At 38.3% G+C, this 17812-nt stretch overlaps 1 protein-coding gene across 1 annotated transcript in view; it reads left to right on the forward strand.

Moving 5' to 3' along the window:
* Positions 1-17812, forward strand: part of PLCB4 (phospholipase C beta 4) — a 419470-nt gene extending 401658 nt beyond the window's left edge. The window contains exons 34-39 of the mRNA XM_060031226.1: positions 1526-1701; positions 4862-4963; positions 10191-10248; positions 10701-10787; positions 13808-13844; positions 16259-17812. Of these exons, the coding sequence (XP_059887209.1) occupies positions 1526-1701; positions 4862-4963; positions 10191-10248; positions 10701-10787; positions 13808-13844; positions 16259-16347 (549 nt within the window). The 3' untranslated portion in view covers positions 16348-17812. The remainder of the gene's footprint in view (positions 1-1525; positions 1702-4861; positions 4964-10190; positions 10249-10700; positions 10788-13807; positions 13845-16258) is intronic.

A 17812-nucleotide genomic window follows, 5' to 3' on the forward strand; every position in this document is an offset into this window, starting at 1 on the left:
ATAGTGTATAAAATACAGAATATGATTCCCTATAGAAGTAACATTGATCATAGGACAGAAAACCACCCATCTTGAGGGTTCAGTAGCTCTTTGATACTTATTCTGTCCTAACTTTGCTGTGGAAGTTTGGGATGGGAAAAAATCCAGAGCTGAGATTCTAGGAGATGAGCCTAATTACTTGGATTCCCCCAAAGACTCAAGAAAATAGTTTAGGGGACATTAATTAAGATTATGGACATTTTGGAGAGCTGAGCACCAAGGTGCCATCAAGAACATAAATAATTATAATAATTATAAAAGAAAAGAAACTGTGAAAGAAAGTTTCCAACTGTAGCTTTTGGTCAAACCAGCCAGCCTCCGTATGTCTACATGCAGCTCTGTCATCCAGCCAGCGACCCTGCCACACACCTGGGCCAACCAGGCATCCAAGCGGAAGTTCTCTTTGGTGCTGTGTATTTTGTGTCCACTCTGCTATGCAGTCTATAGAGGCAGTAAGCTGTGTATCTTTAAGAGTTGTTCCCCACTCTCTCTTTCTCTCTTCTTAACTGGAATATGTGAGAATTAACAACTATGCAACATGCCATGATTTTTAAATGCTTTGCATAAATAGGAAAGCAGAAACGTTGGCCACCGTATCAATTTGCTTTTGCTGCATGAAACACCATGCCGAAATTTAGTGGCGTAAGACAGCTACCGTGCATTAGCTCACAGTTCAGTGGGTTAGAATTTGGGCTATACTCCACTGGACAGTTCTACTGATTTTGGCTGGGCTCATGTGTGTGTCAACAGTCAGCTGGGATTGATAGCCTCACTCAGCTCTCTGGTGGGTAGCTGACTGCTGGTTGTTTTTTTCCTACATGACCTCTCATCCTCCAGCAGGCTAGCACAGGCTTTACCACAGGTTAGCCTCAGGGTTCCAGGCATAGAAAAAGGATAAGTACTTTCCAAGCTTCTGCTTGTATCACATTTGCTACTGTCTTGTGGCTAAAGTAAGTCACAGGTCAGCCAGATTCAAGGAGGTGGAGAAAGAGAATCTAGCTATTGATGAGCTGTAAAACCACAGTGTGAAGAGCATGGATACTCTTTGCAGGAGAAGACTTTCTACCCCAGCATCTGTTCAAATGACACAATAAGTCATGATCCAGGAATAAGAGAACACAGCTCTCTATTCAGATCTGTGGCCTTGTGGAAGTGAACCTGGAAAAATATAAGGTGATGAAGAGAATTCTGATAGAATTGGTAAAGGAGCCCAAAGCCCAGACAAACCAGAGTGTGGGCGAGTTAGGCAGTTGAAAGAACGAGTCATGATTAAGTATTTAGAGCCAAAGTGATTGCTCTATTTTAATAAGCAATGACTTCCTGATTCCCACTGATTAGTACATATTTTTGCAGGTTATATGTGTGTCTACTGATTGACCAAGTAAATTGGTGGGAGGGATCTGAAATGCATGGCTAATACTGTGCTTTCAGTTCCTACCTGACCTGTGAGAATTCCAAGTGGCACCACCCCCTTTTCCCCACGCAGGTCAAGGAGATCGTGGCACAGCACACAAAAGAGTGGTCAGACATGATCAACACTCACAGTGCAGAGGAGCAGGAGATCCGGGATCTGCACCTCAGCCAGCAGTGTGAGCTACTCAGAAAGCTCCTGATCAACGCCCACGAGCAGCAGACCCTGCAGTTGAAACTGTCTCATGACAGGTGGGAGAGTTAGCTCCAGAAGACACTCCCAATTTTTACAAAAGACTAGTTTTGTGGTGTGTGTGTGTGTGTGTGTGTGTGTGTTTGTGTGTCAATGCACCTGTCAAGGTAGTAAGGAAAATCAACTTGACATACAACATTGAGCTTTTACATATATCTTATTGTACGGTTGACGTGAGCAAGAGGAACTATGAGAAATGGCCTCTGCCATCAAAGGGCTTCCAAGCGTTGGCAAGATCTCACACTCCCATGACAAATTAAGTCACGTTACAAGTAGCATATGATACATACTAAAACGTGTCACAGGCTCTACCGCCTCCAAGTGGTCCCAGATGCTTCATAGAATGATAAGGCTGGAGGTGGCCTTTGAAAAATGATCTGGAGCCTCTTAGAAGAGAAGACATAGAAGGAGATAAAGACCAAGCAGTTGAGCTCCTAGAGGATTGGTTCTGATCACTCAGAGGTACCTGAGGAAAGACCCTTGTTTCCACTGTCTGGACTTCTATGAATTCTAGAAAAGCAGGCCTGATCAAGAAATAGCAAAAAGTATCTGTTTATTTTGGTCTCACCCCATTTCAGCAAATTGCATACTGAAGATGATGAGCTGGACTTTTTCCCAGGGCAGAAGAGTGTCTAGGTCAGTTATGTCTTTTTATCACAGCTTTGTTGCAGCTCGCCTGCGCCTTCCTTAGTGCCAACTGTATGCCACAGTTATGGTCTGTTGATACACACAAAAAAGTAGAAAACAGAAGCATTTTACAAACAAATCAAAAAGAAACTTTTAAAATCTAACTGCATGAATTATCTAGGCACATTCTCAGATTTCCAACTTTATTTTGGAGTGATATACAGCCATAAGAACATGAAGTATTTTTGCCATAGTTTCTGATTCTCACATGAATCAACTAAATGAGGTATACTATGCTGAGTTTCCTGTGGGCTAAGTTTCCAGACCCTGTCCATTTTCAAGTATTCTATTTATTTGTATAGGATTAAAAGTTGTCTTTTTTTCCCTTAGAAATGCTCTTGATTTAGTACACAGAAAGGTCTGTTCATTATCCTCCCTTTGACCATTGCTACAATACCAGATTTTAGGTTTCCACCCTTATTCAAAGATACTTCAAAGAATAAGGTACTCTATTCTAATTTTTTTTCTTTTGAAGTTGAATATAGGGAAAAAATTAGCCCACAACAGCAGGCATTGTCTAAAAAAAAAGTAAATGAATTCTTGCATGACACAGGAAGTCATTTGAAGGAACCATAACCTTAATACTAATTTACCTTAAAAAATAGATTGATGACAGGGGTATTTTTCAAAAAAACAGCAGCATCAAAGCTTTTTCTCAAGCATCCTGTAGTTGTGTTTCTTTGTCACCATCACAGCTGTCGCTCTCGGTTAAAAAATCTTGCCTTCTTAACATTCAGCAGCATTATTTGGTTATAGATAGGTGCTTGTTGAGTGAAAGAAGAGATGATCAATTTAATAGCAAGTTATGAAAAATTTTGAGAGCCATTTTCTTGGGCCCAGGAGTTTCTATACATATTCCAGCCCCTGTGGCCCTAAGGTCTCTGACTGAAGAACTCTCTGTTTCAGCTTTGTCCATCCCTTTCCCTGAACTACAAACTCTACTTAAACAACCTCACTCCTTGGTCCCTCATTTCCAGGCAGTGCTTCAAGGAGATTGCCACAGGTTCCAGGGAAGATTCTTTGTTAATAATATTCATTTTAGTATTCTAAATTGTATGCTTTTAATGAACTCTTCAATAATATAAAGATATGAGTTTTTGTGGTACACACACGCATTCACACACACAGTGATCAGTCACCTGTAAACATCCTTTTTCCCCCCTATTTCCTATGCTTATTTGAAACCATTTCGTCCCCTTCCTTCCCTTGGGCTGTCAGAAAACAGGATGGTCACTTGTGAGTGTTAGAACATCCTTTCTCTTCCAAGCCATCTGATCCCAAAAAACATGGGGCAAAGCTGGAATATCCTTGTATTTTACTGACCATAAGTGGTTGTCCTTGTGCATTCTTTGACTACTCTCATGCTGTATTCACTATTTACTTTTTTTTTAATTGTATATAGGTTGGTAAACATGATTGCCTGAGATATTTGTATATAATTTAGGATTTGTAGCTTTTATTATTCAGAATTCTTATGGCATGTTAATGACAGTGTCCTACTCTGGGCAGCTGAATACGATCATTGTGTGGTTAGGGTTAGCTTAGACACACATAATGTCGCTTCTTCCCAGCCCACCACTGTTACTTCACAGTGACCCACTGCCCCCAGGAGAAGCATCCTCGTGGATCGGGGCTCCTGCCCTCCTTTCCACAGAGTACAAAACAACTTGATGAGCCCAATAGTGAAATAAAAACTGAACCTAGTCCTGTTGTTACATGTGGAATGTGTTTTCTGTTTACGTTTTCATTTTTTTTATTAGAGTTAAATATCCATAACATGAAATTTACAATTTAACCATTTTTAAAATGTGTGGCATGAAGTATATTCACACTGTTGTGCAACCATCACCACCATCCATCTCCAGAACATTTTCATCTTCCCCAGCTGAAGCTCTATACCCACTAAACACTAGCTCTCCACTCCCCGATTTATTTTTCTTCTTTCCAGTTTTATTGAGATGTAATTGACATACAGCACTGTATGGTTTCAGGTGTACAGCATAGTGCTTTGGCTTTACATACATCATGAAACGATTACCACAGAAAGTTAGTGAACATTCATCATCTCATATAGATATAAAAGAAAAGAAAAAGAAAAAAATGTTTTCCTTGTGATGGGAACTCTTAGGGATTACTCTCTGAACAACTTTCATATATAACGTACAGCAGTGTTCATTATATTTATCATGTTGTACGTTACATCCCTAGGACTTATTAATCTCATAACTGGAAGTTGTTACCTTTTAACCACCTTCCTCCAATTCCCCCTCCTCCCACCCCTGCCTCTGGTAACCAGAAATCTGATCTCTTTTTCTAGGAGTTTGGTTAGGTTTGTTTTTCGTTTTTTGTTTTTTGAAGTATAATTGATCTACAGCACTATGTTAGTTCCTATGTTAGTACACAACATAGTGATTCAATATTTCTATACATTACAAAATGATCACCACCTGTTTGTTTATTTTTAATACATAGGGAAAGCAAGGAAATGCGAGCGCACCAGGCTAAGATTTCTATGGAAAATAGCAAAGCCATCAGCCAAGATAAATCTATCAAGAATAAAGCAGAACGGGAAAGGTGAGTCAGAACGCTCACTGCCGGAATATAACATTGACTTGAAGACACAGACTCGACAATATTTCTGTGTGTATACACACACTCACATTTGAGATATAAACAAACCTGTGAGTTCCGGTTGAGAATCCTGCTATTATAACTGCTAGAAGATGTATTATTATTGCTGTAAAACATCTTCTGATTGTTTACTACCACTAGTAAAACAGATTTACATTCAATATATGTGTGCTAATTTACAAACAAAATTATATAAAATATGGCAAGATATCCTTCCCACATCCCATTGGGTCATCCTGTAAGCATCTCATCTGCTCAGGTGTTAAGCCCATTCTGAATGGACTTAAAGTCTATATAACAGCATGTAGGATGGTCTTCTTCCCTTGACTGGCCTCGTGCTGTCCTTGACACCAGGCGCCATCTCAAACCACCACCACCCCACACACAGGTTTTCTGGTTCATCCTTGTCTTAGAATGGGTTTCTAGAAACAAAGACAGGAATTTGTGTGCATATGATTTACTGAGGAAAGGATCTTCAGCTAAGGGGAGAGGAGGAAGCAGGAGTGGGCCAGGGCAGGGGCTAAGTAAGGATATGGTCTCGGCTAGAGTTCCTCTTCAGCCTGATCCCAAGCTCTAGATTGTAAACTCTACCATGATCTGTCCCTTTGAACCACAGGTGTCTGGCTTTTGTACTTCTATGTTAATCAGTCATTGGCCACATAGAGTTGGAGGAGGGTTTGTGTGACCTCCAGAAAAGATCCCAGGTGCAAGCCTTTTAGCCAAAGCTGGTAAAGGGGATCTGAGAGGACATCAGTAGTCATAGTACCCAAGAGAGGGAGTTAGCAGCACTTGGTTCCCAGTGGTCCCAAAAAGCATCTTCACCTGTGATGCTCATGGCTGCCTCGAAAGCCTCTAAGAACACAGATGCTGGTTGCTTCAGAACTGAGAGCTAGGTTCACACAGCAGTGGTCAAGCACAGCAGGATTGCGTCTCTTGGAGAAATAGACTTGGATAGAATGTGGCTGCCGGCTGAGTTCACCACCCACACAAAGGCTGTGTTTTATGCTCAACAAAATTCAGAGCAAAGTGAAGATTACCTTTGGGGGTTAAAACGTGAGCATGAAGTTTAGGGCTTTACGTCATTCAGCTGTTGACCATAGGCTGAGCTGTTAGGAAACTTTGCAGCTCCAAGCAAAGTACCCCTGTTTCAATTCCACTGTCTACACTGTCTTTTGTGGACGCTTAGTTGATACCTGATGTCTTGTCTTGAACACAGCAGTAACTGCTGTCCAACTACTTCAGTATCGTTGATTTTTAAAACGCATCTCATTTATTAACCATAATTAAAGTTAAACTTGAAATAGGACAAAATATAAAGCATAATACCATCCAGTGCATTTTTATGCTGAAGTTTTGTTGGATTAAATATGATTTGGAATTAACTGGCCAGCAATAGGATTTGGAATTCCACAGTAATTCGACCTGGAAATGAATTGCCTTTTCAACACTTTGGCCAAGAAATTTCCCAGTAAACATGGAGTGTCATTTGTGGCTCTCTAGGGAGATTGTTACTCAATTTAATCAATGCTCATTTACACCATCATTTTGGGGTAGTTATCTGGTTCTTGTTTATTTTAACAAAGTGCCACCCTGTGGACGTTATTCTCAGACAAGGAACTTTGCTTAATGGCCTTGTGTACATGGAAATGACATTGTCCACTTTAGCTGAAAAACACAAAATATTCATGCCATGATAAAACCTCGTTAAACTGTTTTAGACTGTCCAAACTGAAATATGGAATTCAACATGATAAATGTGCTAATTATTAAATAGCTCTTTATCATACTTTTTCAATTATGTTGCAAAATGGACTTTAACCCAGTTGAGATCAAGTTATCTTAAATTATGAGTTACTGATAACTTAACCAGGAAAGTTTTTTATTTAATTTCCTTATTTTGACTTATTATACTTATTTATTATAACTCAGTATCCAGTGGTTAGGTGACTCTCAAACATCTACAAATGGCTGGTCTCTTAAAAAATAATTTCTCTATGCCAAATGGTTACCTTTTTAAACACATGCTGTGTGTATCCACCTTATCAAACTACTGAGAAATAAAATTAAAAATTTATAATCAGAGACCTAAGAAAGACATGCAGAAGCTGAAAAATACTTCTATTCTTGGGTCAAAGAAGACATTTCAACATAAATGACATGATATTTATAACTGAATGACAACATAAACTCTGTTGATCAATGTGTCAGAGTTAGCTAAAGCACACAGGAAGAGAAATAATCAGCAAAATAAAGAGGCAACCTACCAAATGCGTGAAAATATTTGCAAACATATATCAGGTAAGGGATTAGTATCCAAAATATATAAGCAAATCAACAAATCAATGGCAAAAAACAAATAATCTGATTTTTAAAGTGGGCAGGGGACCGAATAGACATATTTCTAAAGAAGACATGCAAATAGCCAACAGTATATGAAAAGATGCTCAACACTATGAATCATCAGGGGATGCAAATCAAAACCACAATAAGATATCACCTCACATCTGTTAGAATGGCAGTTATCAAAAAGACAAGAGATAATAAGTGTTGGCAAGGATGTGGAGAAAAGGGAACCCTTGTGTACTCTTGGTGGGATTGTAAATTGGTGGTGCAGCCACTATGGAGAACAGTATGGAGGAGGTTCCTCAAAAAATTAAAAATAGAACTACCATATGATCCAGCAATTCCATTTCTGGGTATATATCTGAAGGAAATGAAAACACTATCTAGAAGAGATGCCTACGTCCCCATGTTCATCACAATATTATTCGCAATAGCCAAGACATGGAAACAACCTAAGTGTCTATGAACAGATGAATGGTTAAAGAAAATTTGAGATGTCTATTCAATGAAATATTATTTAGCCATAAAAAGAAGGAAATCCTGCCATTTGGGACAACATGGATGAACTTTGAGAACATTATCCTAAGTGAACTAAATCGGACAGAGAAAAATACTATATATTTGTGGAGTCTATAAAAAAGCCAAATTCATAGAAACAGGGTGGCATGGTGATTACCAGGGGGTGACGGTAGGGGAGTCAATGAGGAGACATTGATTAAAAGATACAAACTTGCAAATATAGGTTTAATAAGTTTTAGGCATCTAATTTCAGCATGGTGAATGTAGCTCACACTGTATATTACTTGAAAGTTGCTAAGAGAGTAGATCTTTTTTTAACATCTTTATTGGAGTATAATTGCTTTACATTGTTGTGTTAGTTGCTGCTGTATAACAAAGTGAATTAGCTATATGTATACATATATCCCCTCCCTCTTGCGTCTCCCTCCCACCCTCCCTATCCCACCCCTCTAGGTGGTCACAAAGCACCGAGCTGATCTCCCTGTGCTATGCGGCTGCTTCCCACTAGCTATCTATTTTACAGTTGGTAGTGTATATATGTCAGTGCTACTCTCTCACTTCGTCCCAGCTTACCCTTCCCCCTCCCCATGTCCTCAACTCCATTCTCTATGTCTGTGTCTTTATTCCTTTCCTGACACTAGATCTTAAAGTGATATTTACAGTGAAAATTATAGCCTAGATGCATATATTTTTTTAAAGAAATGAAAATTAATAAGAAAATGCTCAAAGAGGACATAAAATTAGAAAAATAAACTGAACCCAAAGGTGTCAGATGGGAAGAAATCAAAATTTTAGAAGCAAAAAATATTAAAATAGAAAACAAAAAGCAATGGAAGTAAAAAAGTGAAAAAAGCAAAAGCGAAAGCTTGTTATTTGAAAAAAAAAAAAAATCAGTGAACCTCCAGCAAGAATGATAAAGAAGAAAGAGATACCACAAATTAGTAGTATTGGGGATGAAAAGGGAAATAACTACAAATACAGTAAATACTTTTGAAAACAAAGACTACTATAAACAATACTACTAATGAATTTGAAAACCTAGATGGAATGGACAATTGCTTAGAAAAACTAAAATATCCAAAACTGACTGTAAAAGAAAGAGAAGACCTGAATAGACCTATAACTATTATAGAAATTCAATCAATTATACGTCTATTTAGTCATGACAAACACTCCACCTCACCAATAATCAGGGGAAATGTGAGTTAAAACAACAGCATGATGCCATTTCAGAAAACTAGCAATTGACAGAAAAGGAAATGTCTGATAGTAACAAGAGTAGGCAAAGATATGGAGAAAGGGTAACACCCAGACACCATAGGTGGGAGTGCAAACTGGGACAGGTACTTTGGAGTAAAGATGAAGTTGTTTACTCCCTACCAACCTGCAAGTCTAGGTTTACACGCTGGAGAAACCTTTGCTCATACGCACAAGAAGATATGTCCTACATTTCATTTATTTAGCCAATAGACAGTGTGCCAAGCATTTCAGGACCCTATGTGCCAAACCATTGTGCATTGTTGGGAAATAACCTACTTTCTATTAATGGCAAAATGAAAATACTGTAATCTACTCAAAAACGGAAAAATCCATGCAGCAGATGAAAATAATGGAATCGTTTGAAGCATAGCTATATTTCTTAATCATAAGGCTAAGTTTTAAGTTACAGAAAGAAACCCAGAATATGTTAGCATTTAGGTTAATTTGGAAACCATACAAAACAGTATATGTATAGTCCAGAAGCATCAGCATCACCTGGGAGCTTATTAGAAATGCAGAATCTCAGGTCCACCCCAGACCCACTGAATCACACCCTCTGGGGGTGGGTTCAGAAATCTGTGTTTTTGATAGTATCTCCATGTGATTTGTGTGCATGTGAAAGTTTGAGAAACATTTGTGTGTATTACATATGGATACATCCATATGTAATAAAAATATTAAAACATGGATAGGAAAGTCCACACCAAATTCAGAATAGTGGTTACCTCTGGAGAGAGAGAAAGGAGGGAAGTGGAGTGAGGAAGAATACAAAGGGGGGGGTTATTTATATCTGCAATGCTTTATTTCCTTTAAAAATATGACACAAGCATGGTAAAACATAATTAATGTTGACTAATCTGAGTGATGGGTACACAGATTTTTTTTGTCTTTTTCTCTGTACATTGTACATTTCAAAATTCCTCAATAAAAATTAGGAAAAGGAAGTGATAATCCCATCCAAATAATTAAATGGAATATGACTCTTTCTTATTTAATATCATATCCAACTGACGTCATACCAACTGTTGTTTGTACCTGTTGCTTTTAGGCGGGTCAGGGAGTTAAACAGCAGCAACACTAAAAAGTTTCTGGAAGAAAGAAAGCGAGTAAGTATTTTATAATTTTCTTGACACTTTTCCTTTAAAAAAACTATAAACAGTAACTCATGCTTAGAAAGCAGACTACTAGCTAATTTGCTTAATTTGCTTTTTCTGTACGTCAAACATTCTAGCTTCTCTTCTCCGCTCCCTGAAAGCTAAATTAATCTCTCACTGAAATTTTTAAGGTAATTATTTGCTCCATTTTATACAGAAAATGAAGCCAGATTTTAATCGTGAACAAGTACTCTTGTTTTCTAAGATTTTGGCAGGAACTATCTTGCCAGTAAAAATTATGGGTTTAAACTCTCCCAGTTTTCAGGCTATTTTTCTTTCTTCTTTTTTATTTTTTTTTATATCCGTCACTTAAGTTGCAAACTACCAAACTTCATCCATAAGTTTTAAGATTACAACCCAAAGTTGACCAGATGTTTTGTTTTGTTTTGTTTTGTTTTTTGCAGCTCGCAATGAAGCAGTCCAAAGAAATGGACCAGTTGAAAAAAGTCCAGCTTGAGCACCTCGAATTCCTAGAGAAACAGAACGAGCAGGTATTTCACCTAAAAAGCATAAAAAGTTGTAGGCAGCCAGCCAGCTTCGGGAGGCAAATGCCTTAGGTCAGAGTCACCCTTCTGCTAAAGCCCGTGGCCTGAGTAGTGGCACGGAAAGATGGCTAGAAAAATTTGGTGCCTACTGTACTTACCCCATTTCATCCACCAAGAACAGAAAGTGTTCTTTTTTGAAGTGGGAGAGGAATGTGGCTGTGGGGAGAAAAGAATCAAAAGTCATGTTTTGATTAGATTATGGGGATTCTAAGAAGGACATTACTGAGAGGAGGAGAAAACAGGTTACAAATTGTTTCTTCATTTTCACTTAGAGTTTTATCACTTGTACCCTAGAGACAAGTGAGGTTGCATTTAAAAGCAAATGAGAGAGACCACCTACTTTCAACCTCAATCTAAAAGTGAAGTTATAGAACCTTATTAGGCCTTACAAGTGAAACTTAGAGGCATGAGCCACCATAACTCTACAAACCACTGGAAGTGAGTGGATACCATACTCTTGGTGCTAAACGCTAAATATACACAAGTAAAAATAAACACAAAAAATGTACACAAATAAAAAGAGTTATCCAAAATCCAGCTATTTAGTAGCTATCAGGCATATACCAACACCAGGATAAATGTGTGTTTACCTCGAGCAGTACATATAGATGGGCTATAGCCCATCGGCCATCCGCACTCTCATTTCAATTTGATGGAAGTACCTCTAGCTTATGTGGCAAAATGACCCTCAGCAGCAGTTAAAATTTCAGTCTGTCTCAGTCCAAATACATCTCTTTAGCTGTAGCTGGTTTGGAAGTTTCTAGATAATTCACTTCAATATAGAAGCTTTAAAGAGGTTTTGCTGAAATACGTACTTGTACTACATTATTCTTTCCTATTTCTTTTCATATATAAAGTAATACTATTTAAGGTATATTTTTTAAGAGTAAATGGCTTCCACTGAAGAACACCTAACTGGAAATTACACTAAAAACTACCTTTGAGAAAGTAAAACAAAACCATAAAATCTTTTTTTTTTTTTTTGTATTGCAATTGGGTAACAAATAAATCCAACTTCTGGTTTCAGATTCTTTACTTTTTGGTTGATAGAAGTTTTACTCATGGGCATACTTCTGAGTTATGTTTCCCATTTCCTTTCCAGCTAAATGCTTCTATTCATGAACAGTCCACAGATCCCTAAGGGGGACAATAAGTGTTTATTGTCCCATGGGCCCAACTCATTTGACCAACTCATAGATACATCACCTTCTGGTACAAGTTACTAATGATTTTGCTCCTAAAGCATTTCTCAGAAAGTGCTGGGGTGGGGGGTGGGGGGCGGGGGGGGATGGGAGAATGAGTAGGGGTAGAGCCACCATCTCCAAAACAATAGAATCCACTTTAGTGAATCAGGACTGGGTGGGGATAAGGATGCCTTAGAAGAAGGCACAATGGAGGTAAGATGCAGTTATGTTTCAGTTAGCTAAATTAAGAAACTACTTAGAAATCATTGTGTTGCTTGGCAACAAGTTTGACTAAAGAATATAAATGTGCTAAGAATTACTCATCACTACAATAGTGGTGTATATCAGAGCTAGAGAGTATGGTTACCTAGTCTTTTCAGTTTGAGAGCTAAATTGCATAATTTAAAAATCACTTTGGGCTTTTATCCTAATACATGTGTAACTCAAATCACACCAGAGTTCTTGCACTGAAATACTGGATTAGTGACAACTGTACTGATTGGATCATATTGGGAGAATAGTGACCTTTTGTTCCAAAAATTCATATAATGCCTTTCAGTGGGTCACAGGTAATGTCTACCACCCATACCTGATACTTTGAGTCACAGAAGCTTAGGAAAAAACATGAGAAAGCTTGAGATTTGATGAAGATTTAATGAGATTCCATGAAAAGAAATTCAAGATATAGTGACACTTCCAGCAAATGTAGAATTAGGACTTGAATTTCTTTGTTAAGCTTTGCTTTACAAATATGGCCTATTCTATAACAAATTCAATCCCAGGTATTTCTGGTATACCTTTTTTTTTTTTGGAATTTAAAGATCAGAGACCTCTCAATTCAGTTACTCGGTGTGTTTCAACACTGTCATAGACACAGGGCAAAAGACATAGTGACTCTGTTTCTTCCCTCATAATAGGCGAGGTCTGGAACCATTTGGAGAGCTCCCTTTATAACCAATATTTCATTGGCAGAAAACAGTTTCCTGTCTCCAGGCAATCCCAAACTTGTATAACAATCTCCCAAACTACTGTTAAACCCCAAGACTTTTTTCTGTTTCTAAGCCAAAAATAAATGAATTTTAACATTCTCCCATAATACCTCCCTTTAAGGTTTCTTACTTGCTTTCCTGTGACCCTAATCGCCTAAATTCTCCCAGTCACTCCCAAAGAAAAGCCTGGAATCGATCTACTTCATTAGCTAGACAGTGTTGAGGGCATTGGTAGAAACAACTCAAGTTTTAATATATTTGGGTCCTGACTCTGGATCCTAACTTCATATGGCCTTTTAAAGCCTCCTAATGGCCTTGTCTACTTGGTCAGCCAGTTATTCATTTAAAACTCCAAAGGGTTTTTGCTGCTGTTTCCCATCGACCTCCCAGCCACACAGGAGCTCATCCTTCTTGACACACACCATTTCAAACCTGAAATGCTCCATTACTGTCACACCCAAGTTTTAAAAATTGATTTTTGCCATCAATCCTATCATTTAATAAAGAAAGGTGAGGGGGTCTCGCTCAAGGGAGGGTTCCCCACTCACTGCCCCACAAGAGAGGTGCAGTCTGGGCTAATAGGCATCGGTCGTTTGTTTTGTTCTTTTTTTTTCTGTTGAGATCAACTTGGGGGAAGTTTGTCACTGACGGTTGTATACATGTTTTAGTCTTAGCTTTTTGCTTTTCTGTATATGGTTTTGCATTCATTTTTCAAATTCACTTCAGTATTCATTTATTTTCTTTGTTTTGTATGTATGACTCAATTTTGACATTACTATTTTTGTACAAACAGCTTTTGAAATCCTGTCATGCAGTGTCCCAAACGCAAGGTAGGACTGAAAACTCTGATAAGCAAGACATTGCCTTCCTGCTCAACTACATCTGTATTCTTGGTGCTTTGATGATTCACATCTGCTCATGACTAGTTAAGATCACAAGGGTTTGATTTAAAAGTGTGACTATTTAATGCTTGGATTTCTGATGTAATATTCAAACCAAAATGGCCAACATCTTGAGAGAATTATTTCTGATGGAGTTTTAGTAGCCTTTCCAGTTGCAGACCTGGGGAACTCAAGTCATGCTAATGAAGATGTACCCAGGCATCAAAAACAGTGATGTATGGTTGTTGTTTGGACAGACCACAGCTAAGACTGGGTCACAGAGTCATGTCTTTCACAAACATTAATATGACTGCCATCAATTTTTAGAGCACCCTGGTAAAAGTTCATTGGTGGTTTTTAATGACAAAGAGTTATGGTTTGCGTGCAGAAACATTATACAATGTCATTATACAATGACTCTTGGCATGCTTTGTGTTAGATCCAATCTGCCAGGGACCTTAATCACCCCTTATAAGTGACCATATGATTTATTGTTCAAACAAGATAGTTTTGAAAGTGAAAGGGGAAGCTGTTCATAATAGCCAGGACCATGGGCATAAATTGAAACCGTCCTTGACAAGTGGGCATGAATGGTCACCCTGCTCATATGAGAAGCTGGCTCTTGGAATCCTTTTTTAGTGTTAATATGATCCTTCTTTCTAAACAGTGTTCAATATTGTCTTTAAATGCTAGAGGGGGAGAAGCATAGGGAATCCTTTATTACTACTTAGTGAACATAAAAGTATTTAATTTCAAGTGCTGATAATGTTTCACTGTCATCTCTTATGAATACTGCTTGTGTCATAGTTTCATGTTTGTATATTTTTCTCCATTTCTTCATTTCTCTATTAGAGCATTATTATATCTCAGGCATAAAAAAAATCTGGGGAGGGGGAACCGTCCATCCCAAATGTAAGCAGAAAGTTATCATCTTTAATGTTATTATATCCATCCTCACCAAAATGAAATTTAAAGCCACAATATAAAAATAACGATAAGGGCTTCCCTGGTGGCGCAATGGTTGAGAGTCCGCCTGCCGATGCAGGGGACATGGGTTCATGCCCCTGTCTGGGAAGATCCCACATGCTGCGGAGCAGCTAGGCCCGTGAGCCATGGCCGCTGAGCCTGCACGTCCGGAGCCTGTGTTCTGCAACGGGAGAGGCCACAACAGTGAGAGGCCCACGTACCGCAAAAAACAAAAAAACCCATAAAACAAACAAACAAAAATAACGATAAGAAGGAACTCACTCTATGGTCTGTGGGTTAAACTAATTTTGTAGCAGGACTTCATTTGGGACATTTAGATGTTCATAGTATGATCTGCAGAGTTGACCAAATCCTCCCAATGACCTTCCATTTGGTCGGAATACCTAAGTAGACATGAATAGTAACATCAGAGCTCATGAGAGTCCTCCTCTTGAGTTATATCTTTCTATATCCATGTTTCCATTTTTAAATGCCCTTTATTTCAAAATGTGTCACTAAAAAAGGACAGGGTGCTTTATTGTTCCTCTGAAAGATCCATGTATTGGGTTGGAAGAAAGCATGCGGCTGGAAAGTAAAAGATAAAATGAACCAATTGATTTCCCCTATTTTGCCAGGCAATGATTTGTCATCAGAACCTGTCCCCATATGATGCCTTTCCACCCGCCAAATCAGCTGATTGTCTTCTTGACAGCCTTAATTCATGAGATTGAGTTCACCGTGGCTTACTTCCTGGGGTGGACCATAAAAAATGAATGACTCCAGAGAAGTGAGAGCCTAAGAGGATAGTTTTTGGACAATAGCATTCCAGGAACCCTACATATTCCTGTAACGTTCTGTTTGCAGCATACTCCAACCAAATCAATGTGATATGCTCCCACCTGAACTTCTCCATCAGTGAAATTCTTAGGCAACTACTTTAAATTAAATTTCAGGCTATTTAGGGAATAAATCGTGCATAAGCAATGCTTATTCTAAAAGTGATCAAATTATCTACACACAGTCAAGGCATGTCAATCTGTAGAAACTAAATCAAACAGTTAGACACGACATAATCTATGAGTAACAGGCGTAGCCTCTTCTCAAGTTGTTTTCCTGGTACTGTGTGGACCAGTCCTTCTCAGACTTTAACGTGCATAAAAATTTCCTGGCGATCTTATTAAAATGCAGATTCTGGGTCAGTAGGTCTGGGGTGGAGTCCAAGATTCCGCATTTCTCACAAGATCCCAGGTGACGCTGATGATGCTGGTCCATGGACCACACTTTAAGTAGCCAGGACATAATGACAAGCATCAAATTTACGGGAGAAGTAAATTGGGTTTGCTCTATGGCTTCAGGAGAGGATTTCAACATGTAAGGTCACGTTTCTGATGTTACAGGCGAAGGAGATGCAGCAGATGGTGAAATTGGAAGCCGAGATGGACCGCAGACCAGCAACAGTTGTGTGAAACTCCAGGACGCAAACTGAAACCGCAGAACCACTGCATCAAAAGAGCACTCCCAAAGTTCTGAACACAAATTCCGTGGAAGAAAGCTGATGTCTTTTGCGTTTCCTTTATGTATAGACAAGATGTCACCTGAAACCACAGAGAATTACGTACTTCTCTTAAATATTTTGAATACTGAATTTCCTTGGCCAACTAAAAGTAGCTACAAATCCCCCAAAATTACGATTCCAATAAGGCAGAGTTTACCCATTGATCATACCACTTAAACATGTTTGCTATAAAGTACCATCACAGATAAATGAGCTTGGTGTTAACAACTCTGCTTTGTGATGCATTAGGACATGTTTGAGCAACAGCAAAAATAGTGTATTAGCCATGTGATAGTAAGCGCATGCACTAGGGGGAAAAAAAACTCTGTCTACAAATTTATCAGCAGAAGTGGTGATCTGCTAGACAAATAATCTGGGGGAATTTTTCTACATCTAAGTTACCTCATCAGTAAGTGCCAAGTCTCCACCATGCCATAAGAAGCTAACTTCCTGTAACAGTTGTGGAAATAATTAGAACAATAGAAAAAAAAAAAAAAAAAAGAACAGTGTCCCTGTGCCAAAACCCATCAGTGCTCAAAAGGAGAACTCTGTCAGGCACTTTTAAGAAAGTTGACATCTGACATTGCTTTCTAGGAATTGCTTCTGCCAATTCCAGATTATTACAGCTCACTCTTACACCATAAAGATTGTGAAGTGGTTATTGGCAAACGTTTGTAAATGTGACCATGTATAAAGTATTTATACTCCTAATTCTCACTGTCAGAGAGCAAAATCATCTAAGTATTGCCACATGACAAGATTAGTAAACAGGAATACTAGAACTATGTTTGCATGATACACAAGCACCAATTACGACTAATCCGTACACAGTTAACCTAATGCAAGTAAATACTGGTTAAGAAAATGTATGGCACAGAATATAATTTGACTCTCAAGACTTTTAGCATAATGAAGAAGTCTATATATATGTGTATATGAATTATGTGGGCATTCTTGATACTTCAAGTTCTAGTTTCAAAAAAAATACATAACTAATTTAATTTTACACAAAAATATTTATGCAGATTTTCAGAATTTCATATCAGGAAATAACCTTTTTATGTCTGTTAAATATCAAAACAATTTGCTACAGTGTTAATCTGCATGGTCTTTAAGCCTGCTGTAGTTGTGTTGCAGAGAGTGCATGAAGAAGTCCCCGCTGGGAATGGAGCCATGCCCCAAAGCCCAGAGGAGTGCATGGAAACTGTAATCTAGAGCTAATCAGATTACTGATTTTAGGGCACAAACCACCAACTGAATTGTTGTATATGCTTGTACAGATTGATTCTGTGTGTTCCTCTGAATAAGGCAGAGAAAATTATGTTACCATCAATATTGAAATTAAACTTCCAACTTCTCTAATAAAAAATGAAAACACATCTAACACCCGTCAGAG

Source organism: Delphinus delphis, chromosome 15, assembly GCF_949987515.2.
Source record: "Delphinus delphis chromosome 15, mDelDel1.2, whole genome shotgun sequence".
Classification (NCBI taxonomy): domain Eukaryota; kingdom Metazoa; phylum Chordata; class Mammalia; order Artiodactyla; family Delphinidae; genus Delphinus; species Delphinus delphis.